At 42.5% G+C, this 13,146-nt stretch overlaps 1 protein-coding gene across 5 annotated transcripts in view; it reads right to left on the bottom strand.

Annotated features, from left to right (window-relative positions):
- Positions 1-13,146, bottom strand: part of pds5b (PDS5 cohesin associated factor B) — a 59,086-nt gene that overhangs the window by 850 nt on the left and 45,090 nt on the right. For 2 of the 5 annotated variants that reach the window (XM_034207277.1, XM_034207287.1), the window contains exons 13-34: positions 10,811-10,924; positions 10,499-10,580; positions 9,834-9,882; positions 9,508-9,647; positions 8,897-9,012; positions 8,667-8,772; positions 8,419-8,579; positions 8,157-8,280; positions 7,667-7,825; positions 7,413-7,481; positions 5,944-6,080; positions 5,622-5,745; positions 5,191-5,395; positions 4,790-4,904; positions 4,455-4,587; positions 4,198-4,353; positions 3,901-3,963; positions 3,650-3,795; positions 3,309-3,381; positions 1,099-1,514; positions 907-990; positions 93-201 (exon numbers count right to left, since the gene is read on the bottom strand). In XM_034207277.1, the coding sequence (XP_034063168.1) occupies positions 93-201; positions 907-990; positions 1,099-1,514; positions 3,309-3,381; positions 3,650-3,795; positions 3,901-3,963; positions 4,198-4,353; positions 4,455-4,587; positions 4,790-4,904; positions 5,191-5,395; positions 5,622-5,745; positions 5,944-6,080; positions 7,413-7,481; positions 7,667-7,825; positions 8,157-8,280; positions 8,419-8,579; positions 8,667-8,772; positions 8,897-9,012; positions 9,508-9,647; positions 9,834-9,882; positions 10,499-10,580; positions 10,811-10,924 (2,881 nt within the window). The remainder of the gene's footprint in view (positions 1-92; positions 202-906; positions 991-1,098; positions 1,515-3,308; positions 3,382-3,649; positions 3,796-3,900; positions 3,964-4,197; positions 4,354-4,454; positions 4,588-4,789; positions 4,905-5,190; positions 5,396-5,621; positions 5,746-5,943; positions 6,081-7,412; positions 7,482-7,666; positions 7,826-8,156; positions 8,281-8,418; positions 8,580-8,666; positions 8,773-8,896; positions 9,013-9,507; positions 9,648-9,833; positions 9,883-10,498; positions 10,581-10,810; positions 10,925-13,146) is intronic. The other 3 variants (XM_034207292.1, XM_034207295.1, XM_034207301.1) reach the window with 3 other exon arrangements.

The raw sequence follows: 13,146 nt of genomic DNA, 5'->3' as shown, positions 1-13,146 counted from the left end.
ACAGGAAACTAAGCATATACAGTTCTCCACACTTCTTAAATTGATCTAAAACCCAGAATTCGTAGAAATGGTTTATGCAACACGTTCAGTACCTTCGGTGTTGGCACGTCCTCCTGCTCCTCCTCCTCCTCCTCCTCCTCATCTTCTTCTTCTTCCTCCGGGTCATCTTTAGCAGCAGCTGCCTTCGATCGCCCACCACGCCTGGATACCAAAGAAGGAATACACACTGAATCAGAATTCCTCAGCAAGCAACAGGGAGACATTAGTAAACTGAGAAACATCACCACCAGCAGAAAGCTATAAGGCGCTTTCACACCGGAGTACTTTTCCCATTTAGTTCCGATAGTTCCTGGGATTTTGCGTTCACACCAAAAAGAGAACTTAGTTCATGAGATCTTTTCCCCCCTTTTCAGTCATTACATGTCACTTGTTAAATGCTTTTATCCAAAGCGACTTACATACATTCAGTACTGTGGACAATCCCCACAGGAGCAATTTGGGGTGACACAACGACATGCTGACTGCAGCGGGACTCAAACTTGCTACCCCGTGATTCAAAGTTCTCCCCCCAAGTGACGTCAGCGGCTTCATTTGCGTAATCTTTCCTCAGGGACTTTTTCCGGTATGAACGCGATCTGCTCTTTAGTTTTATGGGGGAACTAAGTGCTGGGAACTAAGTACTGGGAACTAAGTGCTGGGAACTAAGTAAGGCAAAGTACTTGGTGTGAAAGCTGCTATAGACTGTCTCAGTGGATATAACCAGGGTATTTTCTTTTAAAAATATAGTATGCGTATTACAAAAGGTTTACTTTAACAAACACTTTTCTAAAACCCTCAGTGTTTTAAAGTGCACTAGAGTTTTGCAACAGCCTGGAAGATCACAAATATATTTAGTGTGCATCGTACGCTGGTTTCTTTGCAGGCGGTTGAGCTGATTTGGGTGGACGTCCTCTCCTCTTCTGCGGTGTGGACTCTGCTGACTCCGTGCTGCTAATTAAAGTTTGAGACAGAAGTTAATCTCGCTGACAGAAATCTCAGTGCCAACAAGTGAAGATGATCAAACTTCTCTGTGTGCATTAACCACAAAGCGTTTCTTACCCTTGTGATCGCCGTGGCGTCCTTGCTGGCCTTCCTGCCTTGGTCTTCAACTCCACATTTTCACTGCTCTTGTCAGCGTCTTCGTCTTCTGCTGCTGCTTCCTCCTCCTCAATCTTCTCTTCTTCCTCCTCCTCTTCCTCCTCTTCCGGGGGAGGAGCTGCCTTCTTCCGGCCTCTCTTGCCCTTAGCAGGAGTGTCCTGACTGGGGGTGGCAGACTTTGGGGGTCGCCCCCTGCGTCCTTTCTTCGGCGGGCTGTTCTGCTCGTCCTCCGGCCGATTGTCCTCGTCCCATTGGTCCTCGGACTCGGCCACTGCGGTTGTGTTTACCGCCGCCTTCTTGCGTCCGCGCTTTGGTTTGTTGTCCTGGTCTTCACTGGAGGCCACGGCACGCTTGCGACCGCGGGGCTTTTCAATATCCTGTAAAAGATGAAATCGTTTACAAGGGCCATAGGGCTTCCTATACAGGGTTCATACACTTTTTCACCAATGATTTTCAATGACTTCTCCAGGACCTTTACCTAATTTTCCATGACCAAAATAATTACTCTTTCTCAGCGTACCACTGAAAATGGTTTATTTTAACATGGAACAGGAAAATAAGGTCTGCATATATATAGGATAGTAGGAAATAGTAGGCTTACTAGCTTCTACTCGCTAAAGCAACTCAAATCTCTCACCAGCTAAATACCTCGTCAGTTAAATGCCATTTTACGTTTCATTACTATACGATACAGTATTTATTATCATTATAGTATTACTATTTTGGCGATTAGATAAAATATAAATTATATTTGATGCAACTTTATTTACATTTCCATGATTTTTCCAAAACTTTGGGGAAAATATTGTTTTCCATAACTTTTCCAGGGCCTGGAATTAGCATTTTGAATTTCCATGACTTTTCCAGGTTTTTAATGACCGTAAGAACCCTGCCTATACAAATCAGGACCCTTCCATTAACTTAAAATGCTTTTCTTTCCTGATTTGCAATGACATTTTACTACGTTAATATTTTAGAATGTCTGGTTTCCCCAATTTCTTTTATTCTGTGAAGACAAACTGTTCAAAACCCACGATCAGTGTTATTTTCTTCATGAAAACTCTGACTTAACATAGTAATCAACCACCTTTTTTCCACAAGACTAAAAGGAGATGGCCCTGACACCATCAAACATTAACTGCAATAATGGATGAAAAAAGTAGTTTAGAAAGAGTAGCCTTAACAGAACTTTTATTATTTACATTTTCAAAAAAGAGGAATCTGTATTCTGCCTAGTGTTTAATGACAGCTTAATCATCGGATGATATTGAACATTTTAAAGACTATACACATTTAGTTATGGTTTAGAACTTTGTAGAAGGGAGAGAAGCTTAAGTGCACTGATTCACAACAAAACAAAGACAACATAAGCCACAAGGTCTGGAGGCTGTTATGAGTGATGTGATATTTGGATAGGAACAGTTTACACAACACATTTCTGCTAATCCTATCTCGACTTAAATCCAGCGGGTGTTTGCTCAGTAGAATCAAAACACAGAGTCACAAGGGTTTATGACTGGAAACACTTAACTGGATCATAGCAACACCCTAAGATACTGTGTCGTTTCAGACCGTGTTTGTTTTGTTTATTTATACAGACAGACTATAAAGATGGATGCATAGATGTCTGTTTTTCATGGCTATAATACTTAATGCCATTGCATTGTAAAAAAAAGCCAGATTATTTTTGCCTGTTTATCCTACTGGTATCAAGCATGTTCTTATAGTGCTAGTGGAGCACGCTCATGAACTGTTCGCCGGTTACTGCGAAGCGCATAAAGCAGACCCTTATAGCAGAGCGAACAGGTACAGGAGGGGTAGAGCGAGGGATCATTGTCCACTAGTTAATCGATCGCAGATGGCGTCCTGCTCGCGCACGGATACAAAAAAATGAAACCTAAATGGGTCGCAAAATATACTTTGGCGGACGTTAATATACCCGAGTAAAGTCTATGTGTGGGGAACCCTGAATATGTAAACAGAAGATGGTCAAAGAAACTCATAGGATATGTTAACCGTTAAATGTTCAAAGGATAAAACAATAATAACTTTATGAAAGACCAACAGGCTAAAAACCATGAAAAGACAACAATAAAAGGTTGGTTGATAGTTTATAACAACCAGTCCCACATTAAAGAAGATATAACATGCTTATAAAGAGGTCTAAGTACCTTATCAGTGCTGTCTGCTCTCTTTAGGCTGAAGTCCTCGTTTTCACTGTGATCCAGTTCTGTGCTGTCAAGCCTGAAACAAACATTATTCATTGTTATTATTTTTTACACAGAATAAAGAAATGCAGTTCAAGTCATAACAATATCCAAGAAAAATAGACAGCTTTGTTTATGATGCTGGGAAGTGAGCATAAAACAGCAAACATTTACACATGGTGAATAATCCAATCTAGCTGTCAGAACACCTGAAAGTCTAAACACTGGATGGGATTCGGGTCACTTCAATGCATAAAGACTGGATGTTGACCTGAGGTTTTAAATCTGTATAACCTGTCCTGTACCTGGTCTTGCTGCGTTGCGGGGACCCCGGATTGGACGAGGAGTCCTCGTTGCTGGCGGTCTCCATACGAGACGCTTTGCTCTGGATCTGTTTCCCCGCCGCCGCCAGCGGCTTGTTGACTGCTCCCAACACGTTAGCCGACTTGGGCTTCAGGAGGGAGAGGGGACAAGAGTTAGATATGCGTTTCATAAAACAAAGTCAGAAATAAGATGCCAAGCCAACGTTACCATTTTAGAGGTTTGATTAACTTACTTTTCCTGGTGTGAAGAATGACTTCATCTCTGGTGGGAGATAATTTTTTGTGTTGTTGAAATTCTGAAATAGAATAAATGTCTTTGGTCAGAGAGCTTGTGTAAAAAGAACAAACACGAATGCATCTTTTAAATCAGCACTTTTCTAAGACTTGCAATAGCACCTGTGACACTCAAAATGATGTACCCATCATGATCCATCATTTGAAATGTTTTGCAGACCTAATTAGCAGCTCAGCTATTGCTATTAATAAACATCAATTCAGAAGAAATTGCTTCGCTGGAAATAAGAGATTACATTATCTGTAAATTGCTTTTGGGAGCAGACGCCAACCTTGTCGGCCTTGGTGAAGAAGGTTGAGGGCAGCACGGGGTCTTTGGGAGACTCCAGGCTGTAGGTGGTGCTCTTTGACATGATGATGTTCATGGCTACGTCACACACTGTGTACAGTTTCTGTGGAGCCAAAGAGGAAAACTGTGGTTAGCTAAACGGCAGGGAATTCATATGTACTGCCTGTATATGATAAATGAAGGTAAAATGAACTTGATGTGTACCTCGTTGGTTTTGAGGTCGGTGGGGGCCTGGGCATCTTTCGTCTGTTTGATATTTTCCACCATTTTCCTAATGAAAGCGTGGCTGTTGTTCTCGTTCTTGGCCATGATAATCTCCAGGACAAACCACAGAGCCCTGATACAGAGGGGAAGTTTGAATGTCAGCAGACAGGACTTTGAATTGTGGACCCAATGTTGAAGCATTTCCTTTTAAGTTATTGGACATAAATCTTTAACTGCAAACGCAATTTATGAGTAATGACAATAATAAGATAGCAGTAAGAGGTGCGTGTCCCCAAAAATATTACTCCCCAACAGTTTTCCCATGCACGGCTTACTCTTTAATTTCTTTGAGCTGCTCGATGTCCTGTACTTTGACGTAGTCCGGGTCGTGGGCCAGCAGGTGGATGGTGTAGGGCACCACATACTCGGGCAGGAGAGAGAACAGCTTGTCTATCGGCACACACAAGGTAAACATTACAACATTACCTCATCACAAAAAGGGCTAATGATTACTGCTGTGTACTGATGTGCACTGACAGTAACGCAAACATCTCGTTAAGTAATTCCCCCCCGATCCAATGCCTTATTAAATTGCCTCTTTAACATTAAAGTTTATTTTTTCCCTACATTTCTAAGATACTGGTCTAAGATATATTCTGTAGAGGGTACAGATAACATACTAGAGGCCTTTTTGTAGATGCTTGAAATCAGGCCAAGAAAATGTCAGTGTCTTTACCGCTGATGGCAGCGTGCTGTTTGAGGTACTCTCGCCGTATGTTGATGTTTTTCACCAGGCACTGGCGAGCGTGAGCCCTCCTCTCCTTCACGGGGTCCTTGGCACACAGCGCGAACACTCCGATGTACTCCAGAGGCAGGCGCAGGCGGCACAGGCCCCGGTGGAGCTTCTGGGAAAAACACTGACGCACCTGGTAGCACTCATCCTAGAGAGCAAAGAGAGGGAGATGATTAGGAGGAGACAACATTTTGAAATGGTTTGGAGAAATGTGGGCAAGGAGCAGAGAGGTGGAGGAGGGTTGTGTGCTGAAGAGAAAATAATACCCGATTGGTAGTGCATCATTTTCAAAACATTATATAATCTAAATCATGAAAACAAGTTAAAGTGTGTAGGCGCTTTGCGTGAAACCGGAGATGTTTGTCTGCTCTTACATTGATGACGAGCGCACACAGCTGATACTGCTCCAGCGTGATGATTTCGTGGTAGCAGGGCTCCTGCGCCAGCTTCAGCAGGGCGCACGCCGCCGCCAGCCGCAGCCTCGACATGTCGGGTTTACTACGGGAAGAGTCACGGATAGGTGAGTAAACAATACTTTTTATGTAATCATCTCACATGCTCCTCGGGTCCACAATACCCATTAGATCCAGCACTTGAAAATGACATGATTATAATCTGAGGACAGCACTGAGTTACAGAGGCTTAAACACACAGAAGCTTTTATATAATAAATGTAGCATAGGCTTCGACACCTACCCCATCCTGCCCTGCTCTGTTAAGTCTCCATCACTGTGTAGAATCGCTGTCAGCATCCTCAGGGTGGAGTTCCCTGATTTGCTCTGGTTGTTCTTCACTCCCAGTAACCACCGCACCATCAGCTTTATGCCCTGGATCTGGAGAGAGGGGGGGAAAAAGCACATTACTTGAGTTACACAATTTCAGAATGAGGGGAAAAGTCTCCTTATTTTCATGTTTAGATAAATAAATAAAGCTATGTTGTGTTGATATTAGTGGTGCACGATAATTATCGGTCCGATATTAGGAATTATGACGTCATCCCGATAAACCCGATAAAAGTATTAATAGCCCCGATAATATACAATATATTTTTTGGGTAAAAAAAAAGAAAAAGATACTGCGGTGTGGGTGGATTGGGATGAGGGGCGCTTGTTTTTCACTCGGCTCCTCCCGTTTTGCCAGTACTGTGGTATTAGTGGTTTAGGAAGAGGGGAGTTTTTCACAAATCCAGCGCTCCCTAACTCATGCCTGGCTGTGACGTAAATGGTGTGCGGCCGTGAAGCCAGGACAGTAAACAAACATGTCGTCGGTAGTATGGGACTATTTCAAAGTTTCAGAGTTAGATAGTTCGCTTGCTATTTGTATTAACGAATGCAATGCAGAAGTTCCACGAGGAGGGAAAAAGGCAACGAGCTATAATACTTCCAACCTGATTAGTCACCTGAAACATCGCCACGATGGTGTGTTAAAAGCGTACGAAGACGCCTGCGCTGCTAAACTAGCGGCGAATCCAAAGCCAGCTGCAAAGGCACCGGGGCTTTTACCTATCGACGAAGCTTTTGAAAAAGGCAAGAACTTTATTTGGGAAAATAAATATGGTCACTTTGAAGAGTCAAAACTGTTCTTGGCTTTGTTTTGTTCATAGTAGTAATGCTCATGTCATTTGCTCACTACTAGTCTTTTTTTTACCACCAGGTGTGCAAAAACTACAGGTACATTTAATATATATATATATTATATTATTATCGGTTATCGATATCGGTCTTGAGAAGCAGGAAGTTATCGGTATCGGTTTCAAAAAACCGATATCGTGCATCCCTAGTTGATATGATAATGAATATGACCATTCTATCTTTGAAAGTTTTGTTCATAAAAAAAGAAGAAGGGAGCAGACTGCACAGCAGAGTTCCCGTTAGAATATTTTTTCGTCAACCCATACAGGACATCTCTTTCTCCACATTAAGTGTTAGACATTAGAATTGACTATTCTTGTCTGTCACATACTCTTTTGTCTGTCACATAAGTGGCGCAAGTTGCCCAACTGATGCGGTATTGCGCTAAGCGAAAATTATTTGGACCGGAGAGATTTAGATTTGCCGGTCTTCAGCATATTTTACCGGTCATAGTCCGGTAATTACCGGCTAACGGGAACTCTGCTGCACAGATGGACAGGGTTTATAAGAGAAACAAAAAGGATCACCGCTGACCTTGGCCAGAGTCTCGGGGGACACTTCCTCGTCAGGGACCCAAAGTTTGGTGGTCTTCTTGCCCGGGATCTAGAAACATAGAAATAATTCTGTGAGACCTGTGTCCCATGATACAAACGGACACAAAAACACTAATCCTTGCATACTAGAAGATCAACTGTGATTTGACAGTTTGACAGGCCCTTAGAGAAATCCAGGCTCTCGTCATGAGTCTGTTACACGAGATGAATATACTGTACATAAGATGTGTGTACCCTGTCGTTCATGAGCAGGTCCTTCACAATGAAGTTGGCGACTAGAGATTTGAGCGGTGCAGCAAACTGTTCTGGGGCCAGCTGAGCCAGGTGACCCAGGGTGGTCAGAGGAGTGATGAGCTGCTCCAGGTTAGCCGGGTCCAGGCCTTTGTGCAGAGGCTGGAGAAAAACACATAAAACATGTCATTGCTTGTTTGATCCTGGGTAATGACACATGATTTATTCAGGTTTGGGAATTGTTTATTGTTGCTGTTTTGTGTCATGGCAGCAGCACAGATGCATCAGTATTTTATTATTTAATTTCTTGATGTACTTACAGTGAATATTAACTCAATCACAGGGTTGTTTTCAAAGAAAATACACACATTTATCAATCTAATCTATTTATTTGCATACAATGTTAAAAAGGCCAGAGTTTCTCAAACCTATAAATAATACAACTTCTCTCTTTTTGGGTTTGAAACAGATATATTAGATGGGAGTGACTCACCTCGAAGATCTGGGCGAAGTGTATGTCTCTGTTGGTGAACATGGAGTTGATGCAGTGGATGGAATACTTGGCCTGGCGAGGGGGGCCTCTCTTGGCTTTGGCCTGCAGTACTGGCAGCAGAACACTTGGGGGAGCAGGAAAGGAAACACCATTACAAACCACAGAAAGTATTATCAGGAGTCAGAAACAGTGCAGCAAGTTCAAAGACAACCGTAGTGATTGAATATGTCCTGCTGTAAGGGACAGTATGAATGAAACGTACGATTTGATGTGAGGGAAACTCTCTTCCATCTTGCTGCCCGTGTTCTTGAAGATCTGCAGCGCAGCCTCTGCGACTTTCTCGTCGTCCATCTTCAGACAACCCAAAAGAGACTCAAAGGTCTCTGCAGAGTGGAAGGACACCGGGTGAGTGAACGACAGCACCTGAGAGGGAAAGCAGAAGAGTGCCATCATTATAAATGTTTTTGTTTTTTTTATTAACTGCAAAGAGTGCCAGCTGACGGTTTGTACCTTGAGTAGCTCCAGTCCTGCTCTGATGGCCTCTTCAGTGAGGACGCCCTCCTCCTCATCATCAGCTGTTCCATCTATAGATTTGTTAACCTGTTTTATCAAAGCACTGACAGATAATGGAAGAAATACAAGAGAGGGAGAAAAGGTCAAATATTGCACTATTAAATGTAATGTCACAGGCATATTAGGAATATCAGATCTTTATAATGATGTGGTGGTTTGAAGTTTACCTGATGGATTCTGTGTCGATGTGTACAGGAGCAATTCTCTCCAGCAGGAACTTGACCATTTCCAGGAATGGATTGCTGGGCTGTTTGGGGCTGCCAAGCTTTTTAGTGATGTCTCGCTGAAAAGGGGACAAAAAATGATTAAAATCAATATTCAAAATAATCACATTGTAATGTAGAACAACTGATATCCCTCCTACTCACAGGTGTCATGTTTTAGACTCAGAATCTGCTCATCTCACATAATCGAACTATAGGCAGTTCAATTGATACTTTAACCGTTTGTCTGCTTTAAATATATAGCCCCTTTTCAGAATTGGCAATCCTACTGGGCTCAGCCTCTTATAACGTAAAAGTATTACTTTCAACACATCACAAGTTGTACCTGATTGTTGCAAGATTACAGCAAAGCAGCACCAGAAAAAAATCTCCATTGCAGACCTTTTTTTCCTTCTTATTCCATCCTCTTATATACAAACTGAATTTATTAAACTAGCTAAATAGATACACTATAACTTTAAGGGTACTTTTTCAATCTTAGAACAAAGCCAGTTGTGGGATGAAAGCATTTCACTTGGAGGACACTGCACTTGGACAGCAATGTGAACACTCACCACGCAGACTTCAGCTTGCTTGCAGGAGCAGGAGGGGCTGACCAAGGTTTCCAACTGATCTCTGATTCGCTCGTCATCATCCAGGACCTGAGCCAGCTTCTTCACAAAGTCCTGAGCTTTGCCTGGGTCCGGAAGGTTCTCTATAGACACACAGATTTAAAAGATGATGTCTACATTTGAAACAAGGACGGTAAGGTCATCCTGTTTCAGCCATTTCATTAGAAGTGTTGTTCTTTGCTTCAGTACTTCAGCGATGCCAAGTGGAAACATCCTGAGTTGGCATTTAAAACAAGATGTACTCATTTAACGATTGTGAAATCTCTTACTTGTGATCACCATGACTTTGGCAAATACGGCCTTGCTCGATGCGTCAGACTACGAACAGATAAAGAGAACAATAGATTAGATTGTAAAGCACTTACACATCACTGCACCCTGTATGCCAAGGCAGGTTTGCCATCACTTACTGTACGGAGGCTCAGTCATTGGTACACGTTTATTTATAAAGCTTTGTTGGGTAAACTCCCGTATTATATCTGCTCTCTGATAACACAGAGAGTTGCAAGCAGCTATTGTCTGAGATCGCATGATGTAGTATTGTTAGATGTGCCAAGAGCAAGGACTGTCTTAGGTAAGACAGCTTTTACAATCTTGGAACAGTCTTCAGCAAGAATTGAAACTAAGCAATCTCATTCCTCTGCATGTTTTTAAAGCTAGGCTAAATGAAATGCTCGTTGATACTATGGGCACTTGTAAATGTCTATAACTATTACTACTAAATGTAACCTGTAAATATAATGTATGATGTCCTTTATTGTTTTATGTTTCATGTGGAACCTATATGCTGCAGGTCTCCCTTGAAAAAGAGATCTATGATCTCAATGGGACCAATCTGGTTAAATAAAGGTTTGAAAATGAAAATGAAATGAGAAAGAAGCGACAAGGCTGAATTAACCATCAGCGTTTGGAAGTGTGCTTCAGTAAGAGTTACCTTGGGCTTTTTGACCAAATCCAGCAGGTCTTTGACATTGTTTCTCAGAAGATTCTGGCACTTCCACATCTCATTCAAAGCTCTGCGGAGCACAGATGGACACAAATGATGAGAAAAGGAAATAATACAATAGGAAAATAAAAGCCTTCTTCCTTGTCATTTATTCCAAGCTGTCGATATCTCAAGGAATTTCATCAATATTTTTCACGGATCATCACAATCACCTTTTTGTCTTTAAAAAAGCAAACACCAATTGACAAGGCAAGTGACATTTTGCCCCTGTATTGATCCGAGGTGTGAGAAAAGACTTACTTGACAGCATTTGTGTCCAGGGTGGCATACAGGTAGTAGAGACACTTCATCCTCTCAGTGGTCTCCAGGTTGTGAGGAACCATGTACTGTGCAAAGACCCGCTCCACCAGCAACCTGTGCACACGGGAGGAACATATAGAGGCTAAGTTTACATAGAAATAATGAATAACCTTGGAAAATAGGATATATTTCCATATTAAAAGGGTTTGAGCTGAGAGTCCTGAGAGTCATTAAGCTACCATTCAATTGTAAAATAGGATTTTCTACACCATGAAATTAAAGCAGTTTGAGATTAAGGGCTGTAGAACATTTGTGGATTCCCTCAATTTTTTTTTACATGAAGCAAAGAATAATATTACTATTTATAGGTTCCCTAATAATGTGTATGCATCAATAAGACTATAGACCAGGGCTATTCAATTAGTTTGGAATGGGGGCCGGTTGATAAATGATCCAAAGCAAGGGGCCGGGAAAAAGATGGCTTGAAATTAGTGCTGTCAAAATTATCACGTTAACGGCGGTAATTAATTTTTTGAATTAATTGCGTTAAAATATTTAACGCATTTAACGCATGTGCAGAATGGCCCGCCCCATACGTGCCACCAGTGGCAGCGCCAGGGTATGGCTGGGGTAGGCTACACCCATACCAAGAAATGGCTTAGCCCCACCATGAAAAATGATGTTAAAGGAAGCAAAATAAAGTCTGCCAACTCGCGGAGTAAATTGCACAGACAGCAGTCAGTCAGATTGATTTCAATAGCCACGGTTTTGAAAACTTTTGTCACGTAGTGATCGTCTTCTCAATAGAACATCTTTAATAATGTCTTCTGGCCAATCAGAATCAAGATAACGGCGTGGTGTTGTTGCAGGAAGTCCCCACGGAGAATACTTTTGCTGTAGTACAGGGGTGCACATAACTGGTACGCAGGTTATGTGCGTAATCTGAAATGCGTACCGTCACTTGTGTCTCAAAGCGCATTTGACGTACTTGTGAAGCTTTTCCAGAAGGCGGTTAGATCACCGGACGACAGAGTCGGTCTCCGTGTGCACAGACAGGGCTGCTGTTAACGTCGGTCTGTACAACGGAATTGTGCCAAAACTACGCCAACCGGCTGCGGAGGGAGACTCCCCCCCCTTCACTGGAGAACTGCGCTAAAACAGCTGATCACAACGTTAGCCGTAATATAGGGATCCTTTCCAGACGGAGACACGGCAGAGGACGGTTACCATGGCGTGATCCTGTCACAGCATTTCCTCCTCAGAACAGATATGGTAACTGTCTAGGGCTGCGAACCGAAACTCGGTTCCAGATGAGAACCGATAAGAAAATGCCGGGTACCGGGTACCCATACAAAATACACAATTTCGGTTCTGCTTAACGGTTCCTAAACGCGGTAGACCCTGTATTCCACCGGGTCCGTCTGCGCTGCGGTGACCCGGTGGAATACAGGGTAAGGGCGGACTGGCCATCTGTGTGTTCTGGAGAATCACAGAACGGCCGGTCGTCAGCGGGCTGTTGACGGCCGGCTCGGTACGCTGACGGCCGGCACCGTCCTTATTTTTTTTTAAACGGCATCATGTAAGTTGCGCTGACAGGCGACAGAGGTCCACAGTTGACCCGCAGCGAGGCTCCCCCCGCCCTCCCGTAGACAGTTCACGAGCTCAGTCACTTCATAACACCAAAGATGGATCGCGGTAAACGCTCTGAAGTGATGCTCCACTACACTAAAAAAGAAAAAGACAAGGCACAGTGTAATGCCTGTTAATAGCTTGCCACAGGCATAGCTCAGTTAAAATAAAGCACAGCTATTGTGCAATACATTTGTATTGCATGTATATTTTTTATTTGTAAAAATGTCAGTTAAAGCTTAAAAGAACAAAGATATTTTTGTTATCTAAACGTTTGACCTCTTTCTTTTACAATTTTGGAATCGAAACGGGGAATCGATAAGAACCGGAATCGATAAGCAGAATTGGAAACGATAAATTTCAAACGATACCCATCCCTATAACTGTCCCAGTCAAATTAACCTTATTGAGATTATACAAGATAAGAAGTGCTACATTGTCCCAGAGAGGTCTTTAATTTAAAAGAATAGATGTGATAGAAATGTTAAAACTGATTTTGATTCTTCCGGCAGGGCTGTATGACATGATGGGGAAGACTTGGGAATGGACCTCCACACCCTGTCAACAAATGTACTGATATATATGCACACTGATATGATTTCTAAGCAAACCTGGAATAATCTCACATTTGAATACCTCTCGTAATAAAAATGGGATCATTTTTAGACGCGTAATGATGCCCATAAACTGTCATTAGTAGAATATTG

This window comes from Gymnodraco acuticeps, unplaced genomic scaffold (assembly GCF_902827175.1).
Source record: "Gymnodraco acuticeps unplaced genomic scaffold, fGymAcu1.1, whole genome shotgun sequence".
Classification (NCBI taxonomy): Eukaryota; Metazoa; Chordata; class Actinopteri; order Perciformes; family Bathydraconidae; genus Gymnodraco; species Gymnodraco acuticeps.
This window is presented reverse-complemented; position numbering and strand designations above follow the sequence as displayed.